Below are 21177 nucleotides of genomic sequence, written 5' to 3' on the forward strand. Positions count from 1 at the left end.
AAGTGGAGCGCACGAACTTAACCACAATGCCACCGGGCTGGCCCTGTCCCTGTCTCTTTGAGTGAAGCTTCCCAAATCTGACTGTGGGGGCAGAATCACTTGAAAGCTTATATAGTGACCCCCCAGGCCTTCCTCAGATTTGGCTTCCTTAGGTTTGGGAGGAGGACTCTTGAGTTTACATTTCCTTTGGACTGTGAACCCATGAAGGTAGAAGCAGTTTCTTATTTATCTCTGCCTCCACGCTGCCTGACACAGGCCTTGGTAAATGATTTTTTTAACAGCTTTATTGAGATAAAATTTACATACCATAGAGTTGATCCATTTAAATTGTACAATATGATGATTTTTAGTATATTCCCAGGGATGTGCAACCATCATCACAGTCAATTTTAGAACATTTTCATCATCCCAGAAAGAAACCCTGTCCCCTTAGCTATCACTCCCCAATCCTTCCATCCCCCCAGCCCTACGCAACCACTAATCTGCCTTCTGTCACTATGGATTTGTCTTGGTAAATGCTCTTGATAGAACATTACCCGCCTCCCAGCCTGCTCCTCCTCCCAGAGCACTTATGTCTGGCCCTGTGCCCTCTGTTGACCTGGCCTTACCACCTTTCGGTACAACCTGCCAACCTGGAAGGGTCTCCTTTGGGGTGATCTGTGTAAAGAAGTCATGGCCCCCAAGGTGGGTCGTGGCAGGCTCCCTGGTGTGCAGCGCGTGGAGGCTGTGCCCACGGTAGGCTGGGTGGATGTTTGCTGGGCAAATACGGACACCGGGGGTGGGCTGGGTGAGACCGGGGCTGGGTTCTGGGGAAACCTGTGCCGGCCCTCGGGTCTCCGGCTGCCCCTTTTGGGGAAAGGGCAATAGATGCGGCTGGTAATGTGAAGTCGCCCAGAAGCCCTGCAGCCGGGGACTGGGAGGACGGTGTGCCACGAAAGCTAGACGGGAGTGGAGGGGGCGTGGCTTATGGTCTGACCTCCTCGCGTCGCAGGTCAGGGACTGCAGGTCGAGAGGTGAGGTGGGGAAGTCACCTGGCCCGGGATACACGCAGGGAGTTGTCCTGCCCGGCGCTGACCTCTCCATCCTGCGTGCGGGCTGTGACGGTGTCTGATAAGTGTGTGAATCCCTGAGTGGTGTGGGCGAGAGGCCCACTGTGCTTGCCTGCCTAGGGGATGGCTGGGCGCTGCCGGCGTTTGCTGAGAAAACAGACCTCTACTCTCTTTGCTTCTGCTTTCCCAGGCAGACTTTCGTTTCACATACCCATGGCCCTCCTAGGTCGTGTCCCTCTCGCCCTGGCTCCCTGCCAGCACCCACTCTCGTGTGCCATCACAGCCAGTCTCTCACTTCCTTCCTTCAGCCCACTCAATACCGCTTGCCCAAAGGCCCTCTTACATGCCCTGTTCACATTAATGGGGAAAAGCCATTGCTTTCCTGGGGGGCCTTGAGGACCCTGCGGAAGCCAAGAAAAGAGAGTTCTTGGCAGATGCTGTGTGACTTCTGGCAAATGACCTTTCCTCTCTGAGTCACAGATTCCATGGCTATCAAATGAGGTGGTGTGACAGGGCCTCCCAGTTTGGAGAGTGTTGAATAAAAAGCATGTTACGAGAACCCCTAAGGCTTACCCAGAGATCAGTCTGTTGTGTGTAAACAGCAGGCAGAGGGCTTGGGTTTTAATTTGTGGTACTGCCCTCCAAAGGGTAGTGGATAAATTGGTCTGGTTGTACCTTTTCCAGCCCTTTCTCCAGCTGGGTGTGGCTGAAAGGGAGGTGGAGCCAGAGTGACTGTCCAGATCTTTTAGCTCATGTTGAGCTCCTACTGCCACGGTCCTGGGGGAGGGAAGCTCTTCGGATATAAAAAAATATATAATAATAGCTAACATGTATTAAGGACTTATAGGCCAGACACTGTGTTCAGTGTTTTTTTCTCCTACAATTTTTTTGAGATATAATTCATATGCTGTAAAATTCACCCTTTTTAAAGTTCACCTTTTAAACTACAAAGTAGTTTCTAGCATATTCACAAGGTCGTACAACCATCTCCATTGTCTAATTCCAGAACATTTTTGTTACCCCAAAAGAAACCCCATACCCGTTAGCAGTCACTCCCCAGTCCCGCTCCCTCCGTGTTGTGGCAACGCCTAATCTGCTTTCTGCATCTATGGATTTGCCTCTTCTGGACATTCCGTATGAATGGAACCATGCAGTATGTGGTCTTTGGGTCTACTCTCACTTAGCATAATATCAGGGTTCATCCATGTGATAGCGTGAGTCAGCACTTCATGCCATTTCGTAGCTGAAGAAGATTCCATTGTGTGGATGGCTGCATTTTGTTTATCCATTCATCTGCTGATGGACGTTGGGGCTGTTTCCACTTTTCGGTGATTGTGAATAGTGCTGCTGTGAACATTCACATCCACATTTTTATTTGAGCACCTGCTTTTAATTTTCTTGGGTGTGTATACCCAGAAGTAGAATTCTGGGTCATATGGAACTCTTGGTTTACCTCTCGAGGAATGGCTAGACTGGTTTCTGCAGTGGCTGCACCGTTTTCCGTTCCTGTGCTTTGTTTTACTTGCATTGTCTCCTCAGTCCTCACATAAGTTTTGTGTGTAACTTATGTGTAGATATAATTATCATCACCGTCACCTTTCAAGGGGGAGAACTGAAACTCAGAGAGTTTTCAGCCCAGGTCATACAACCAGGAAGTCGGTGTGGTTTGGCCCATGCTGGCCGTGATCGCTGAAGCGGTGTCTCTTCTCCCAGGCCCGGCATCGTGCCGTCGGGATGAGGGCTTTTGACTGTGTTGTTCACGTGATATACCTAGTGCCTGGCACATGCTGGCACTCACATGGTTATTGAAGAAAAGGCCATTTTTTTCTGGTCTTGGTGGCGCGATCAGGAGCTTGAGGGAGGCCTCTGTTTCCCAGGAGCTCCTGTGCTCTGCAGTTTTCCAGACTCCCGCTGCGTTTTGCTTTCTCCTCTCCACACCAGATGTTGCAGACCTCCCACGAGCTTCTTGCTGTCAGACATCTTTCTTGGAGGCTCAGCTTGTGGCTGGGGAATGAGATGCAGGGAGTGTGCTAAGCAGAGCTGACTTCTGTTTCCAGAGAGTGCTTGTCCTTAAGTTGACTGTTGAACCTGTTCTCTCTCTCTGGTCCAAGGCCAGTGATGACCTGCCTCCTTTTCCTCCTCCAGGCAAAACCCATTTATGGTGGCTGGCTGCTCCTGGCTCCAGATGGGACCGACTTTGACAACCCAGTGCATCGGTCTCGGGTAAGGGCATCAGAGTGAATTCTCAAGGTGGGAGGGACTGGAGAGGGGCCCATCTAAGGGCAGATTGACAGAGTGGAAGAGGGAGATGGGGAGTTGAACAGTGGGTTATGGGATGGCAGGATCAGCAGGGAACCCCCATTTGGTGAGCTGAGGTCCTTCCTTCAAAATGAGATACTCTTACATGGTGCCTGCCACCCGCTTCATGGGTCAGCGTAACTCTAGAAACAGTTAAATGGAAAAGGCAAAAGAGCAGTTCAGCAAATGTTGGCATCATGCTGATTAGGCTCCCATTTCCTTCAGTGCCAAGGCCCTGCCTCCTGCAGCTCCCTCCTTCCCTCCAGTCCTTCCAGCTAGGGGCTCAGCAAATGAGCGTAGAGAAGGGATGAGGGTCTCGAGGGCCAACTTTGCTTTTGCCTCATCTCTCCTGGGCACCCCAGCCCAGGGTGGGTCCCTGCTGTGCACAGGCTGCTGAGAACAGTGAGATGGTCAAACCAGCATTGTCCCTCCCCAGTGGTTTGTTCCTCTGCCAGGGAACCCCTTTGGATTTGACTCCAATTAAAACACGTGCTTTCCTTTTCCACGGGCTCTCTTCCAAGTGCTACCACCTGTACCCTATAAATTGCTCCAGCTCTGCTCCCTTCCCATTCCCTGCTCCCCCGGAGAGCTCTGCCCTGCCTCTTGGTCTCTGCTGCCTCCAGCCTGAATGCTACACTTTGGGGTGGGGGCCACAGTACCCCACAGACCCTGTGTTGTATGTAGGGTCTTCAGGATTCCTTCTGGAATGGGTTTTGACTTTAAAGACAACAGATAGGAGCCTTGGAAATGTTTCTTGAGGAGTCCACATAGCTTCTCCCTGGACACCAAAGGTGGACTCAGCCCTCTGCAGGTCGTTTGCAAGGCCATTTGAGTGTCCTGTTCCTGCACCCAGGTGGGAGGACCACAGGGGTGACTGTTCCGGTGCCTGCAGTAACCAGGGAGCAGTCCCCTTTCTGTTTTATATTTAGGTCATACAGAATTGCCATTTCCAGCTTCTGATGGGAAAATCATTATTATAAATGATATAATTCTGGCCCTAGGCAGAGACACGGTATTTTAGTTCGTTCTTGTGGCCTTATTGCCAGAAAAGTATGAATTTTGTTGGGCTTTTTGAAATGTTGAAAATAGGTCATGGATCCTCATAATGATCTTTGGGATTCAGGGACCAACAGTCTCACGTTCTAGACATGCCGCCCCGCACCACCCCCCCCCACGCCCAAAGGAAGGCATATGCCCTCATGGTCCTTGTTATTCTCCTGCCAGTGCTGTTGGCCCACCATTGGCCCCCAGCAGCCTGGCCTTTGGGTGGAGAGTAGAGAGGGGTCCCTCCCTGGACATCAGAGTCATTTCTGCTGGTCTTGCTCTTTCTCAGTTTTGATTTTTGTTAGCTCACTCCTGCTCAGTGAACCCTGGAGCCCGGCTGTCTTTTTCCCTGTCTCCCGTCTCTGTGGATCATTGGAACAACCCTTTTATAGCAGTTTCCCGGATTTTTTCAGAAGTGGAGAGTCAGTGCCTGGCATTCTCAGGTCAGCCCATATCATGTCAGATAATTCGTCAAATAACTATTGACACATATGACATGATAAGCTCTGTGCTGGGTACATAAAAAATACAAAAAGGTGACCAAGACGTCATCTTTGCTCCTGCACATTAAAATAAACCAGGTGTCTTATTAAATCTCAGTAACTTATGTGGAATCACACTAGGTGGTTGGGCCTCTCCGCTGGCTAACAGATTGCCATTCTTCCCCATGGGTCTCTCTTTTCGTGCCATCTGCCCCAGCAGTGGAAGCTATGGAGCCAGCATGCCTTAAATACGGGTTTGTCAGACACAGGGATCCAGCAAGTGGAGGTCGGGGCCAGAGCCCTCCTAACACCCACTCTGTGCTCCATTGCAGAAATGGCAGCGGCGGTTCTTCATCCTCTACGAGCACGGCCTCTTGCGCTATGCCCTGGACGAGATGGTGAGTGTCCTCTGCCCACTCCCCGTCTCCAGCCTTTGCCAGGCCCCTCGGCGGGGCTTCATTTGTGTTGTCTGTGAGCACAGCAGCTGTGTGCTCTCACTTGGGCTTCTGTTTGGGAGCAGGGATTTTTCTTTTTTTTTTTTTTTTTCCTGAGGAACATCAGCCCTGAGCTAACATTTGCCAATCCTCCTCTTTTGCTGAGGAAGACTGGCCCTGGGCTAACATCTGGCCAGTCTTCCTCCACTTTATGTGGGACGCTGCCACAACGTGGCCGGACAAGCGGTGCGTCGGTGCACGCCCGGGATCCAAACCCGGGCTGCCAGCAGCAGAGCGTGCACACTTAACTGCTACGCCACAGGGCCCGCCCCGGGAGCCGGGAATTTTTTAAGAACTTGTGGCAGCTGGTAGAGATGGCCTTTAGAACCCAGACCTTTAGTTTGAGGCACTTCAGTGGTCATGGTGAGAGTAAGTAGTGAGGAAGGAAGGCACTTCTGTTCGAGGCTGAGAGGAACCGGACTTGCCCAGAGCACTCCTAGGTAGAGCAAAGTGGAGTAGGCCGTGGACCTGCGGGGCAGATGTTGGGCTGGCCCCGGGCGTGCGTGTGGAGGTCGAGCACACGCACATTCACGCACCATAATCCCAGGACTGCCTCTCAGTTCTGTTGCTGGGCTTGGTCTTGCTCGCCCCGTTCCATCTTCAGAGGCCTCCTGGTCATGGGGTCAGTGTTCACTAAGCTGTGGCATGTGGGCTTCTTCCTGCTCTGCTACTTAACCTGGTTTGCTTCCTGCTTGCTGGGCTGGGCGAGTGTTTATAGCTGTTGGTCCAGAGGCAAATTTGAAAACCAACTGGGTAGAATGTTCTGGCTTCTTCTTTTTCCCTCCATTTCGTCTCCTGACTTTTTCTCTGAAGGAGATTGGTCTCTCCTAACTAATCTGAAGTATGACCGAATTCCAAGCTTTATAAAGGGTTGACGAGGGAAGATCTGAGCCCCTTTTCCTGTTCCTTTTGAGTGTGTGAGTGTATGTGTGCATTCATGTGGGCAGCATTTTGAAATTGGGAGTGTCCTAAAAAATGTAGTCACACCACGTAAAATGGGTTGACCCCAGCCCACGCAGAGATCATTTCTTTGCTGCAGAGGTGAGAGCAGGGTTCTGGAAGTGTGAGTAGAGATGACCATCCTCTCCAAGGACCTTGTAGACTTTTGGGACACTTGTATTTTAGGGTGGTTATTAAAGCTCCTGTGAATAGGCCATAAGTGGGTCATTTCCACATGTGGGTCCTAATCTTTGTGATGTGATGCTTTCTCTAGTTTCTGGGATGAACTAATGAGTGTGATATCTAGGTATGGAATTAATAGGTATGATACCCAGTTCTATGTTGACTATCACCATGTTGGTTCCTTCTTAAAAAGAATTTTCTTCCTTCTCATTCTTTCTGGTGAGCATGTTTGTACAACGTGGATGGGCCACAGAGGGTTTTTGCCCTGGAAACACCTGTGGTCCAGAGTAGTTTGAGGCAACTGGGTTGGAGGTGGGTGCCAGTGGGGTGCTAGAATTCCTGGAGATGGGAGCAGGGAACTGCACCACTTGGACCCTCAGTTCCTTTGAGGGAGGAAGCAGGCCTGGAGGCAGACCCAGCGCTGCCCCTCTATGTTCTCCCCACTCGGCTGTCTGTCGTGTGAGGAGTAGCCCTGGGGTGGGAGCTGGGCTTCTACGAATGTTAAGGTTTACTCTGTCCTCCCTGTGCCTGGCTGCCCCATTCTGAAGTCCCACAGAGACTTACGGTAGAGAAGGAGCCCTAGAGGTCACTGGATTGCATCCAGGCTGGGCTGGGCCATGAACCATCCCGAAAAACAGAATTCCCTGGACTTTCCTTGGAGACTGATTATTCTGGTCAGGAAATCTTTCTCTGGGTCTAACTGGAGTCCAGCACAATCCATTATTCCCTTCAGCTCGGTCGCACAAGCACAAAGAGGGTCGCTACTGGGGACGCCTTTGAGGCGACACAAATGCAGAGCACATGCTGCATCCCAAGAGCCGCTCCGAAATAACCGAGGCTGCTGAGCCGTGAGCACTGACACCTTGCAGTACATTTTGGTCTCCCAGCAACCTGGATGTTGGTTGAGTATTATTTCATGTGCTGCTGGGGCAGAGGTGGGACTGTGCCAGTGATGGGAAGAGAAAGAAGCCCTTGGAAGAACTTGGACTGCAGAGAGGGCATTGGTGGGGGATGACTAGAGTTGAGAGTTTTGGGCCACGGGGCTCTTTCTGTCAGATGATCTTGGAGCTGAAGAGACTGAAGTGGTGAGCCAGTTAGTGCTGATCTGCCCAGACTGGGTGGTGCAGGTACACTGCAGATGCAGGGAATAAAGTGGCATTATTTCTATGAGTGAAAAAAACAGTGGCAGTTGCATTGAAACACCTTTAAAGCAGCATTTCAGGCACGTGAGGGTTTTCCTTGGTGTACTAGGAAGCTCCTATGAGGAAAGGCTGCACTTGAGGAGAGGCTGGGTGAAGGAGGCAGGTGGCTCCCAGCTGCCCCGTGGCCAGCGTCATGGCCATTGCTGTGGGGCTTGCGGGCAGGCTCCTTCTTGCTGGGGCTGGAGGGGCCTCTCCCACCCCAGTGGTCTGCATCAGGCCTTGTTCTTCATGGCTGCTCCCCGGATGAGCCCAGTTCAGAATCCTGGAGCTCCAACCCAGAGGTCAGCTTTCCTGAAGCCTCGACTCCCACCTTGACCTGGCCAGCAGGGTCCTGAGACCCGGAGCAGGAGAACTTCTCAGGCAGGCTCGTGTGTGAACTGAATTCCAGCCATGCTGGAAGTTTTCTCTTTGAGTACCTAGAAGTAGAGCTCTGACCCTCAACTGGGGACCATTGGGCCTGCCAGGGCCATGTGGCAATGTCTGGAGTCGTCTTTGATTCCCACAACTGTGTAGGGTGGAGGGGGTTGCTATTGCCACCCAGTGGGTCGAGGCCAGGGATGCTGTTCAACATGCTGCAATGCACAGGACAGCCGCTCCCAACACAGAATGATCCAGTCACAAATGACAGCAGTGCCGAGGCTGAGAACCCTGCGTGATCTGGTCAGTGGCTTATTTACATTATTCTTGTTTTTAAAAATTAAAACATAAGTTTGACTTACTGTCACCCGTTCTTAAAAGGTGTGGAAGGATTCACCTGTCAGAGTTCTGGGAGTGAGGAGGGTGATGGTGCAGGGTTAGCCTGCTGGCTGGTATGGTAAGTGCCAGGCGTGGAATAGAGGTGGGCCTATTCCAGGTGTGCAGGAGGCTCTGTGGGGTGTCCCTGCACGTCAGACAACCACAGGGCTAGCAGAACTGCTTATGTGTGCTTTACCCAGGGGACATGTCGGTACCACTCACTCCCCGCAGTGTGCTCAGACCACCGTGCCTGTATAATGGCCCCATCTTGGGGTTGGTCTCCAAGAGCAGCAGCTCTGAGCAGCCTGTAGCTGCTGCTGATCCTACCTTTCTGATCCTACCTCTCGTGACAAGCTTAGCTCCCTGTTGTACTAGGAAGGTCCTGTGAGGAAAGGAAGGAAGCATCTGGGCTGCACTTGAGGAGAGGCTGGCTGAAGGAGACAGCTCCCCACTTCCCAACCACCCATCCCTCCCGAGCTAATCTACTGCAGTAATAAATTGTAACATTTTATGGCTGGGCTGTGTCCTTAACACTTAGTTACAATCTGTTTCAAATTGTTGCTTGACTTTTATACAATATTACTATTTGTTTTCATTTGTTTAAATGTTATCTTACCAACTAGATTGTGACTTTTTTTCATTATTGGGCCCTCTGATAATTCTTGGTATCTCTCTGCATTGTCTGGCCTGGGCTTGGGTGGCACAAACTTAGTAAATATTTGTTGAGTTGAACTGCCAAGCTTCATAAAGACATTGCTGCAGAATTTCTGCGCTCAGTGTGGGGAGAAGGTAGGACTTGGGGTGCCTCTGGGAGAGGGGGTAGGTGTGTTGCGCGTCGTGGCTCTTAGTCGTTCCTCAGCTGAAGGGAGGACGCCCTCCAGAGGGCTCCGGAGAGCAGAGTGGGGAAGGTTGTGTGTGTGTGTCCCCAGGCTGGGACAGGAGAGGGACACGATGGTTATCGGGAGGTCCCCGAGGAGGAGGAGGACCATTGTCCCTGGATTGGTGCCTGCCTCAAGGGCTACTTCGAGAGGCCTTTCTGCTTGGGGATTTCTGCTCGGTCTGGGCCTTCAGGCCTAGTCCCGCTCCAGGGACTGACTGTTGCCTTTCTCTTCCGGGAGACTCTGAGATGGGACTAACCTTTGGAATCACTTTTCCTTTTTTGGGAAATTTCTTTCTCGATACACCCACATACCCTGTAACTGGTGGGTGTGGAGGAGAGGCAAATTCCCAAAAAAGGAAATTTCCCAAATGCAAGCTGAGGTGAGGTGGGCTCAGGGCAGCCTCACATACAAGTGGGAGCCTGAGCACTTTGGCTGGGCCTCTGGTTTTTCAGGAGTGGACAAGTGGAGACTCTAGAAACCTGAACTGCTGCCTCTCTCCTCTTCTGTTCTGTGTGATCTGCCCATTGATCTGCCCATTGTTGTACCAGATGCTGCCACTTCTCCTTGAGCTTTTGGGGACTGACATAAAGCTAAGGTGTTGGCGTCAGCAGAGCCCAAACGTCACTAGAAGGCTTTCCCGGAGGAGCACCAGGTCCAAAGGGGAAGCGGGGCCCCGAGTCTCAGGTGGAGCGCGCTGGGCCCTGGGGCTTTGAGGCTCCACGGTGGGGCTGCCCCTATGAGCTCGGGCAGCCTGGTCTCTTGCTTTCATGCTCTTTTCCTTTTCCTTCTTGGAAGCCAGGCAAAAGGATGGTCTAAGCTGTGGGGGTTTTTAATTATGGTAAATATATGTAACAAAATTTATCATTTTAACCGATTTAAGAGTACAGTTCTGTAGTTCTGTGGCATGGAGCACATTCACATTGTTGCGCAGCATCCATCTGCAGCACTCTTTTCATCTTGCAGAACTGAAACTTGGTCCCCATTCAACGCTGACTCCCCAGCTCCTCCCCTAGCCCCTGGCAACCACCATTCATTCTACTTTTTGTCTCTATGATTTTGACAACTCTAGGTTCCTCATATCAGTGGCATCATACAGTGTTTGTCCTGTGTCTGGCTCATTTCACTCAGCATCATGTCTTCAAGGTTGATTTATGTTGGAGCATGTGTCAGAATCTTCTTCCTTTTTTAAAAAATTGTGGTGGGTCTAATGCTCTTGAGCCCTGTCTGCTCTGAAACAACCTGACCCTGGACTCTCCTGCGTGGAAACTGTGGAGAGGTTGTGCGCTTGCTTCCGAGGCAGGTTTGTGGTCTTGAGGGCTGCCCTTTGCTGTGTGAGCCTCTCGCCCTCCTCTGCCTTGGGAATGAGGACAGACCAGAGCTGCATGATTTTGTAGGGGCCATGCTGCCAAGGACCTTCAGCTCAGTTCACATCTCCAGACATAATAGGGAAAACACCTTTAGCTCTTGGGTATGTGCCTTTTCTGGGGCATCTGTGGGTTTGTGAGCCCCATAGTTTGTGAAGGTCCAGCCAGGGAAGTTACTCTGGGTGTCTGTGCTCGTGGGTGAAGCGATGGGCTTGGTCTGAGTGCTCTTCAGAGGATGCTGAGTGTTAGCCGGTTGGGATTCTGGCTCCTTAGGGGTTTGCTTCCTGCAGGACGGAATCCCAGAGGTTGCTTTGATCTCAGGATCTTAGCCCACTTCATTCTTGATGAGTTTTGGCAACTTCTGGTGTTGTTTCAAAGCCCTGAGTAGCGCACAACGCCCAGGGCCGTAGGAGCACGGAGGAGGCACGGCACAGCTCGGCTCTCCTGCCTCTAGGACCTGTCTTTGAGGTTTTCTCCTCCATTCAGCCGAGCCCTTGGTCCCCCATTGCATCGTTCTGCAGACGTGCCCCTTCATAAGAATATCCTGAGGGCAAGTTCCAGGTATCCACAGTTGAGATAGCCACTCCCTGTGGTTTTCAGGGAGGCACCAACATTTGAGAAGCCCAGCTTTTAGCTCTGGCTTTGTTTCCCCCTCGCTTGGGGCTGTCCTCGGCAGGCCGATGTGTCTGATTCATTGGTAGCATGGTGGCATGCTCTCCAAAAGGATGATGTGCATGCTCTTCAAGGCAGTGGGTGGTCAGGGAGTCACAAAGTCTTCTGGGAGGAAAGAGGGGGCATTGGCCACCTTCCTGCTTGTCATGGAGATTGGAGAGGAGCAGCATGCTCTGCCCGGTGCTCTGTGTTGGCTCTTCAGGCATGATCTCTAATGCGGTCCTTGCAATGACATGGCTTGATGGATATTATGTCCATTTCACAGATGAAGAACCTGAGGCCCAGAGAGATCATGGGGTCGCTCACCTTACGAGTGACAGAACTGGGGTTTCTAAGCAGATGAGAAGCCGTCTGAGAGAACGATGGTGTCTTTTCCCCAGTGGTCCCATCCTTCGGTGTGTCTAGCGATGGCCGGCTCAGCTGGCATCTGCTGCCCATGTGCGGGAGGGGGATGGTGCTGGCCGAGGGCCACGCTGGGCTCTCGGCATCTTGCCCGCCCCTTGGGTTTGTCTGTAGCCACAAACTGGCAGCTACGGTAGTTTCCCTTATGCCTTCAAGCTCGTTGAACTAAACTGCCTTCAGGCCTGTCGTCTGGGTGTATGAACATACAGTCAGAGGTGTGTAGGAATCAGAACAATGAGGAGTCCCTGTGCCTGTCAGAGAGGCAGAGAAGCTTCCTCAGTCGTGGGGAACCTTCATGTTCAAAGGATGGGGCGGGATGGGGAGCCAGAGAAGATATTTTACAGATTAGTCTCATGTTTTTAGATTTATTTTTAAATCGATCACATGTCCGGCCTTTCTCCGGCCTTTGCACTCTTCCACAGGGCTCAGCCTGCAGGGGACGGAGGCAGGCCTGTTGAGTCAAGGTGCCGGAGCCCGAGGAGTGTGGGGAGAGACCGTTGGTTTGGGAGTCCAGTAAATGTGGGTTTAAACCAGTTCCTCTGTTTATGGCTGAGCGGTCTTGAGCCGAGCCCCCTTCCTGCCCGTTTTCCCTCCATAGGAATCTTGTGGGGTTGTTGGGCCTGCAGTGAGCTGCGTTTCCTTCCTCCTCTCCGTGCTTAGCCGCTCTTCTCCAGTCCTGTGCTTGCTGTCGTAGTAATGGTAGTTTTAAACAATAATTCTGGATTTGGAAATGTTTTCCTCCTTATGCTAGCCCCGAGAGCAGTGTGGGGCAGTTAAAGAGGGAAATGACCCTCAAGGCCCATGGATGAGCCATGTGCCCTGGGGCCTCTGGGTGCCGTCACACACAGGCTGGGAGACCTCTGTCTTCAAGTGGGGTTCTGCACAGAACCTCGTACAGGTTTTAAAACTGATAGAATCCGGTGCTGCTTTGGTTGAAGTTGTAGAATAATCCCAACCCCTCCTTCACCGCCCCTCCCCCCCGCCCCCAGCTGTAGTGAAGAGGATGCCCTCACTGGACGGACCTCCTTCTGGGTGCCTGAGGGCCCAGTCTATGTGCCTGCGCCGGCATGGCACCTCTTCTTGTGTCAGCCATTTAACTAACTTATTTTTCCAAAATAATGAACTTATTTTTTAAACATTTGCCAGTGTTGGCTGATGCATGCACAACACCCATCTTTCTAGGTGAACTCTGAGGCCTATGCAGGGGCTGGTGTTGGTGCAGAAAAGTGGAGAGTAGCTGGGAGGCAGGAAGGGGGCCACTGGCCACTCAGTGGGCCAGGGTCCTGTGTGCTGGCTGTCAGGGTTGGCACAGCTGGGCAGTGTTCAGGAATCATGGACCAACCAGGGGTGCTTCCAGGGTGATTCCAGGGTGTTGAGGTGTTTCACCCTCTCCTGCTTTGGTTTTCTGCACACAGGGGCCTTAGATGAGTCTCTTATCCCATCTTTACTTAATCGTGACAACTGAACATAGTTCTCACCTCTTTCGGAAGAATGATGTAACAATTACTTCCTTACTGACTCTTAAGTGTGTGAAGATAAAATATAATCTGAAATATCTGTTGTGGATGCCAGGGCTTCCTTGGCTGGAAGGTGAGGTGCTAGTGCAGTCCTGGGAGAGTCTGTGGTGATGTCTTGGCGCCAGTGGGGGTCGATGACGGGATATGGGGTGGGTGCTGAGAAGGCGCCTGAGCTTCCTGCAGGCCACTTTGCCTTAGAGCATCTTTGGGCCAATTGTAAGTTATTTTGAAATGTTAAAGTGAGTGAGCACAGTATGGCATAGGTGAACCCAGGTGGGATTGTGAACTCTTCCCAACTGGCAGCAACCCCCAAGTGTCGAGGGTCAGTGGTGAAGCTTACAAGGGCCACCACCTTTTTTCCTTAAGTTTGATTCACTGTGATGCAGGAGATGTCACCCATTGGAATGAAGCGGGCAGATGCAGGGACATCTTCCCTGTGCCTCTCTGGGACCTTCAGTATGGATGTTTTTCTTTGGAAAGGGGGCCAAACTTTAAGTCCCTCCTCTTCCCTCCCCTTTAGGTAAGTTGAGGAGGAGCTTGGGGACACAGGCGTGTGTCTGTTGGAAAGTGCAGAGTTCTGCCTCTGGTGGCTTTTTTTTTGTCATTTACAACTCTGCATGCTGGCCCAGGTGACACTTCTCACATGTGGAACAGCTGGGGGATAGAAGCTACCAGTGGTTAATCGTGGGGCTGTTGGACAAAGAACAGAGCAGACTACTGAGGGTTACAGCAGAGGGGTTTCCAGAGATGACCCCGTCTAGACCTCCATTTTATGTGGGGGAACCCAGCGTGGGGGAGGGGGATAACAGACTAGCCCAGGGGGACTCAACCAATAGGTGTGGGGTAAGCAGCCAGGTTCCCTGATTCTCCAGTCCCGATCTGCTGCCTGTGGGTTGCCCTTTGGGGAGTGGAGTGGGTGGAGAGGGAAGGGCTAACTGTTTTACATACCGGGACTGAGTCTGGGGTGGTGCAGACCTTCTGTGCATTGGGGTCTTTTACATGGAGCCTCAAGCCTCATAGGGGAACGAAGTTAGAGAAGGACGTGCAGGAACGAGTGGGTAAAGACGGTCAGGTAGAAGGGAACAAACAAATACCTGCCAGGTGGGGCAGGGACGCTGCAGGGGACCCTGAATCATTGCTGGAACGGAGAGAAGACACAAGCAGTCCTCTTTCCTCTGTCCCTTACCCCCAGGACATTGATTTCCCTGTGGGTCTCCCTCTACAGGACAGCGGACGGCTTGAGGCAGGGCCTGAGGTTTGCCTGCGTTGACAGGGCGTGAAACAGTGGACCCAGGTGCGGGAGAAGCTCGGTGCGTGTTGGCTGACCGGGTGGGGAAGCGGTCTGCTGTCTGCCTCGACTCGGGTGCTGGAGTCTCTGTTGTAAGCATTTTAAGATGGCTTCCGCCTGAGAATCCGCCTTCTTTGACTTTCAGACCACGTGGAGAGGATTTGGCAATCTCGAGTTGCCCAGTGAGTGCCTTTCTGTCTCACTGGGACCGTCCAGTGTGCTTACCTTCCTTCCCAGTTACGTAAGTGGTGAGTCAAGGACAGCAAAATAGTCATTAGCTGCCTGCCTGTGTTCAGTGCCCGTGAGCCATAATGAAATACCCGTGTTCTTCCCTCTGCCTCCCCCACTGTGCCTACAGCTGCAGTGGGGAGACTTCTGGACCCCCGCAATTAATTAACAGAGGGGGCTGAGATGGTTCCACGTCCTGTTATCCACTTGAGTGCCATCTGTCCAGTCGTTTGTGTGTGCACAGCTCTCTCAGTGATGGGAGGAGGTGAGGGGGTGGTTGGAGCAGCAGGTCTGTTGAGTGGGTGGAGGGGTTTCTGTGGCCCTCGCGCTGCACTGGGACAGCAGCTGAGGATGGGCTGTGATTGGCACCCTTGCTATAGGTCTTCAGAGCTGTGGGTGGACTTCTCTGGGGCAGCTGCATCTGTGGCCTGTGGGGTGAGCGTTTGTGATAATGGGTTGGGTGGCTCCCTCCTGCAGAGAGAGAAATGACTTCAGGTATTAGGAAAGTGAACAGCTTAGAATAATTGGTTAGGAAACTAGTTAAGTAGCAGCAGGCAAAGAACTGTCATTTAATGGGAAACAGAAAACATTTGGGATTGAAAAAACAAAGCCAAGTGACTGGTACTAGTGTGATCATGTGTGCATGTGCAACGCTTGCACACATGCACGCTCACCCATATGCAGGGCTGGGCAGCACAAAGCCAGGCTGCAAAGTCCTCCAGGGGCAAGGTCCCTGCACCCTTCCTCTCAGGCCCCCTCACTCTCTGCCCGTACTCTGGACCCCACTGTCATCTCCCTGCCTGACCGTGGCACTTTCCTGGGAAATGGGTAGTGCTAACAGTCTGGTAAGCCAATCCACTTAAGGTATTAATTGTGGGTAGGCAGCTTAATATGTTAGCATCTTAATCTCTCCTGCCCTCCCACCCATCCACAGAACACTTTTTCAGAAGAATCTTTTCTTTGCAGGGAAGGGTAGGAAAGGGGATGTTCTTTATGGCGGGAAAGCTCTCTGAACCCAGGGAATGATTTTGCTGTAGAATCTCAGAAATGATGGTAAGCAGGTGAAGGTATCTTAAGGAAGGGGGAATCCTTCATGCTATACCGTGTACTAACCTATTCTGAGGGACTGGTCCAGCCCACGTGCACATGCACATTGATGGGTCGTTCATTTGCAAACATCTATTGAGTGCCTGTAGTGTGTCAGAAGTGAGCTTCAAGGTGTTCTTTCTGGGGGAGGGTACTGATAATAATACCTAACATGGTACGTGTATTGGTTTCCTGGGGCCGCCGTAACAAATTGCCACAAACTTAGTCTCTTAAAACAACGCAGATTTGTTCTCTTACAGTTCTGGAGATCAGGAGTCCAAAATCGTTCTCACTGGGCTAAAGTCAGCAGAGCTGGCTTCTTCTGGAGGCTCCGGGGGCATTTTTTGGATGCCAGAGGCCGTCTGCATTCCTTGGCTTGTGGCCCCTTCCTCACATCACTACCACCCCCTGCTTCCGTTGTCACATCTCCTTCTCCTCTTCTGTGTCCATCTCCCTCTGCCTCCCTCTCATGAGGACACTGTGATGACGTTTAGGGCCCACTTGGGTAAGCCAGGATCATCTCCTCATCTCAGCATCCTTACCTTAATCACACCTGCATAGTCCCCTTGCCTTCTAAGGGAACCTTCACAGGTTCCGGGGATTGGTATGTGGATATCTTTGGGGCCGTTATTCAGCTGCCACAGAGGGTTTGATCAGAGGGAGCTAATACAAAGTGCTATGGAAACAGAGAAGGGCTAGCCAACTGCCCGGAAGGTTTCACAGCAGGGATGCTGGAGTGGCATTGCCCTAGACTGGCCAGGCGATAGTGGGAAGGGCCATCCGCCTTCCTGGCAGAAGTGTAACCTCCCTGTGACCAGAGGGTGTGGCTGCTTCCTTACCCTCCCACGTTTTCCTCAGCTCTGGGGCAGGGTTGAGTAGTGCCCATGGATGCCACTGCCAGGCGTGAGACAGGCACCGGGGACGAGAAAGGAGAAAGGCAGTACATGGAAGATGGAAAGGAGAGAGATGGGGCCACCAAGGATTGTCCCTGATGGCACAGACCCCACCTGGTGTCACCATGTTCCCTCCTTGCACAGCTGTCATGTTTTTGGAGTGAGTCCGTCAGCATGGGAAAGGACCTGGAAGGACCAGCCCCTTCTGTGGGTTAGGGAATAGAGAACTGATTTTACCTGCCTCGTGGCAGCCTGGATACTGGCATTGCAGAGCTCTGACTGATTGCAGAGCTCTGACTGTTGCTCTGGCTTGAATCAGCTCGTTGAGGCGAGCCCCTCAAAGTGGAAGGTGCCACAGACAGCCCTCCTGGCGTCCTTCTCACAGAACCAGCCCTGCTGGAGGAGGTGGGGTGGGAGGAATCTCAGTTTAGTCCTTGAGGAGTCTGTTGTGGAGACTGGTTTTGTGTTTACTTTTTTCTTTTGGTGAGGAAGATTGGCCCTGACCTAACATCTGTGCCCATCTTCCTCTATTTTGTATGTGGGATGCCGCCACAGCATTGCTTGATGAGTGGTCTGTCGGTCGGTGCCCAGGATTTGAACCTGCGAACCCCGGGCCTCCGAAGCGGAGCGCACGAACTTAACCAGTACGCCACCGGGCCAGCCCCTGTGTTTGCTTCTAACCAGAGTGGTATTGCTTACCAAGCCAATGGGACACTAGGGTGCACCAGTGGGACAGCACAGGTGGAAGAGGACAGAAACTCCCTCAAAGCCATGGAGGCTTTGAAGGACTTTGTACAGTCCCAGCTGTGACCCACGTCCAGCCACACGGGAGCTCTCTAATCCTAGAGCAGAGGAGAAGGGTCTTCGAGGACTGAATCCAGCCCGGCTTCTGCTGTACCTTCTCTGTCCCTCCTCAGGTCACCTTCCTTTTGGGCTTGCCTTTGTACCTCTGCCTGGGTGGGAGGGCGGTGGATGGGCTGCCCTGCAAAGTCTAAGATGAGTGGTTCATTTCTCTTCCTCTGAACCCACTGGCGGGGGTTGTACCTGTCTCCCTGTCAACAGTGAGAATATGGTGGTCCGACAGTGCTTTGTGGGGCCCAAGCCCCGGCTGGAAAGTGGTGTACACGGAGGCTTATCAGTGGCATCAGGCTGTCTGTCCTAAGAGCTTAGTGGCTGTCACCAGGGCAGAAGCCTGAGGCTTACTTCCTCCAGGTGGCCATGTACATTTTTTGGAACCAGCTAGACTCTGTGATAAATGCAGAGGTAAAAAGAAATCATGCACCAATCACAGTGCGAGCTGCTCTCACTGGGTTTGCATTTAATCCTTAAAATGGTCCCGTGGGGAGAGCAGGAACTTGCCCAAGGGTGAGGTTTCCGCCCGCAGAGCTGGGGTTCTTGCCTCGAGCCATGGGTCGAAGGCCCGGGGGGGGGGGGTGGAGCTGCTTGAGCTCTGTCCCTGTACCGGGAGCTGGGGCCCAGACACCCCTCCTGGCTCAGAGATTCCAGAGCTTTGCCTGGTTAATATTTGGAGAGCTCTGGTATGTCAAGATAGACGGTAGCAGAAGTCTTTACACCTCTGGGGAGTGACTGCTGCTAAAGCTGCTGGATTGCTCTTACTTGTTGGGTGCTTGAAGTGCCCTCAGCTTACCCAGCTGGCACAGAGAAGTGACAAGGGCCAGTAAAGGGCTGGGCCGCCTCCTTTCCTCATTCCCCTAAGGCAGCTAATGTCTGAAGAATCCACTGGGGTGGGGTGAGGTTTGACTTACACCTGGGTATGGAGGATGTGCCTGGCCCTAACTTCCAGTACATTCTCAGAAGGAGACCCAACCAGCACCACCACATATTCTGGTCCCAGTGATTTAGGGGGCTGCTCTGGCTGTATCTGAAGGGACTGGGGAATGGTAGATGTCGTGTGGTGTGGGGAGGGCCCTTGGAGACATCCTCTAGTCCAGCCCTCACCCTTGACAGATGAGGAAACTGGGACCAGCAGGGAGGAGGGGTCTCCACGGTCACCCACCAGTATGTTTCAGAGATACATCTGCCTTCATGCTGTGGCTCTCACTGCCTGGAGTTGAGATTGTGTGTGAACAGGGCAGTGTCCTTAATGAACTGTGAACTACCCAGAAACAGACACACTTCCATATTTTCTATACCAGCAGATCCTCGCTTCTGTAGTAGGTGCTCAGTAATTGTGGGCAGAGGGTAACTGCATCGTCAGGGCATGCAGTGGTGGTTATAGTCCTTGTCCAGGGCCCTCTTCACTGTGCCGTGTTGCTCACAGTCCTCTTTCCTGCCCTGCCTGGCTTAGGAATGTGGAAGCCACTGGGGCTCCCACCCTTGGAAGGCTAAGGGTGTGAAGATAGGGAGGAGGAATGCGAGAGGCTATGGTGGTGGACCTGGGCTTGGGGCAGGAGAGTGGAGGCATGTGTGTCGAGAGAACACATCAGCTTTCTTATCTTTTGGGGGCCTCCATTCCAAGATGCAGAAGAGAACACAATTCACACTCTGTGAGGACAGGTTAGGAAAACAGTCAGGCCCGGCCCAGTGTACCTGGGCATGGTTTCTATGTCAACATTGACATTTGGGAGAGGGAAGTGTGGTCAAACTATCACTGTAAATGGAGTTTTACTGTTTGAGAGTGATGTGTGGCGGCCTGCGCTGGGAGAGGGCAGGCGCCGGGCTGAGCTTCAGATCAGAGCTCTTAGCAGGAAATAACCCAGATACCTCATGTGGTCCTGCCTGGGGCTTGCTCTCTCTCTCGCTCTCTCTTTGGATTGTCCAAGTTATCTCATTGCTTTCTTCCAACATATACTCCAAGGCATCCTCTCTCCCTCCTCCGAGCATAGGCAGTGTGTGCAATGCAAAGTGTGGCAGACACACAGGGCCACCGTTTTCAGCTAAACTTACATTGTCCATATAGCCAGACTCAACTTCCTCTGCCTCGTATCCTGAGACTTGTTGTAATAGTGTGGAAAGCTCGTGTTAAAGGATCAGAAAAAGAGTAACTCCTGTGGATCTACGTCAGATAAATGCTGGTTGTCATTGATTTGACACAAACTACAGCCCTGTCCTCAAGCCTTGGGTTTAGATAGGTGTACATTTCTAATCCTTGGTCTTCCCTCTCTTCTTACCAGGGTGACAGTGTGGGACAGAGAGGCCCGAACATGGTTGGTGGGAATTCTTGAAGGTTCCCCTGGTGCTCCTTTCTCTCTCTTCATTTGCTCCCCTTGGCCCACTGGACCACATCACCATGCCCGGCTTCTCGGCCTGCGAGCTTCCTTCTCAGCTTGCTGAAATAAACACAAGTCTTGCCTTTCCAAAGCAGGGAAAGAGGAGTGCAAGTTTCCTCTTAGGGTCACTCAGCCATTTTTATCTTTCTTTTCTGTGTAGGCCCTGTAGGGAAAGACATAAGCTCATATAGGTGACGTTGATGGACATCAGGGTATCTTCTTGGATGGGACCCCTCATCCTATTGCTGTGGGCTTTTGTGGAGGCGAGGAGAGCAGGCCAGGGGAGGGCTGTCACCATTGCCCAGAGGGAAAAGGCAGGCCCAGTTATCAGCAGAGAAGAATGGGCATGGGAGCATGTATCTGTTCTCCTTGTTCATTCATCCATTCACTAGCCATTTGAGAGGTCGCAGGCATTTGTTCCTAAAGGATGCAGTGTGGGTGGCCTGTGCAGTGATTTGAAGGGATGGCAGGGGGAGAGGTCTGCTGTATAGAACTTCAGCCTTTTGATTTAATAGCATATATGAACATCCAATTGATAGCTTGGTAGCAATTTTGGCCATGCTACCGATTTGGTTTTCCCCATATATTCTTAGCCTTTTCCCATCTGGGAGAAAAGCATCTGCCTAATTTTAGAACACATCCGATTATTTGATTTAAACTTTATATTAAGCCCCCAAATCAAGTATTCAAACTGTAACAACTTCAGACATGATCTTTCCGTAACTCCTTTTCTCCAGGGACTGCCCTGGTGAGGTCTTTGACTGAGGACCCAGCGTCTTTTATTTCTGATGGCCTCGCCCACTGAGGAAGTCGTACATGAACACACTCTAACGAGAAGTTGATCTGAGGCCCAGGATCAGTCTCCCAGACCCATGAAAGTGATTTTATATTCTCGGTGGAACAGAGGGGCAGGATTTTGCTGGGTTATATATCCGTTTCTCTTCCTAGAACTCAGTATTTACCCTGAGATCTTACTGTGCTGCCTGACGTACGTGAAGGCTGAAAATGGGCCGGATGGGAATTGTAAAGGCATCGTGAGGGCTTTAATTTTTTTTTTCAAAATAATACATGTACATAGTTTTAAAAGTCAGATCTGTAACCACAACGCTTATAATACAAAAGAGTGCACTACCCTTTCCCCTTCCTCCTGAGCCTGTTCTCAGAGGAGGCCGTTTCCCACTCTTGTAACT

The 21177-nt window shown here is 51.8% G+C and overlaps 1 protein-coding gene across 8 annotated transcripts in view; it reads left to right on the plus strand.

Annotated features, from left to right (window-relative positions):
- The window catches only part of MPRIP (myosin phosphatase Rho interacting protein), a 140906-nt gene that overhangs the window by 29870 nt on the left and 89859 nt on the right, over positions 1 to 21177 (plus strand). For 7 of the 8 annotated variants that reach the window (XM_058559491.1, XM_058559496.1, XM_058559492.1 and 4 more), the window contains exons 2-3: positions 3195 to 3272; positions 5206 to 5271. The exons of the other annotated variant lie outside the window; for it this stretch is intronic. In XM_058559491.1, coding sequence (XP_058415474.1) covers positions 3195 to 3272; positions 5206 to 5271 — 144 coding nt within the window. The remainder of the gene's footprint in view (positions 1 to 3194; positions 3273 to 5205; positions 5272 to 21177) is intronic. 8 annotated transcript variants of the gene reach the window in all.

This window comes from Diceros bicornis, chromosome 18, assembly GCF_020826845.1.
Source record: "Diceros bicornis minor isolate mBicDic1 chromosome 18, mDicBic1.mat.cur, whole genome shotgun sequence".
NCBI classification, from domain to species: domain Eukaryota; kingdom Metazoa; phylum Chordata; class Mammalia; order Perissodactyla; family Rhinocerotidae; genus Diceros; species Diceros bicornis.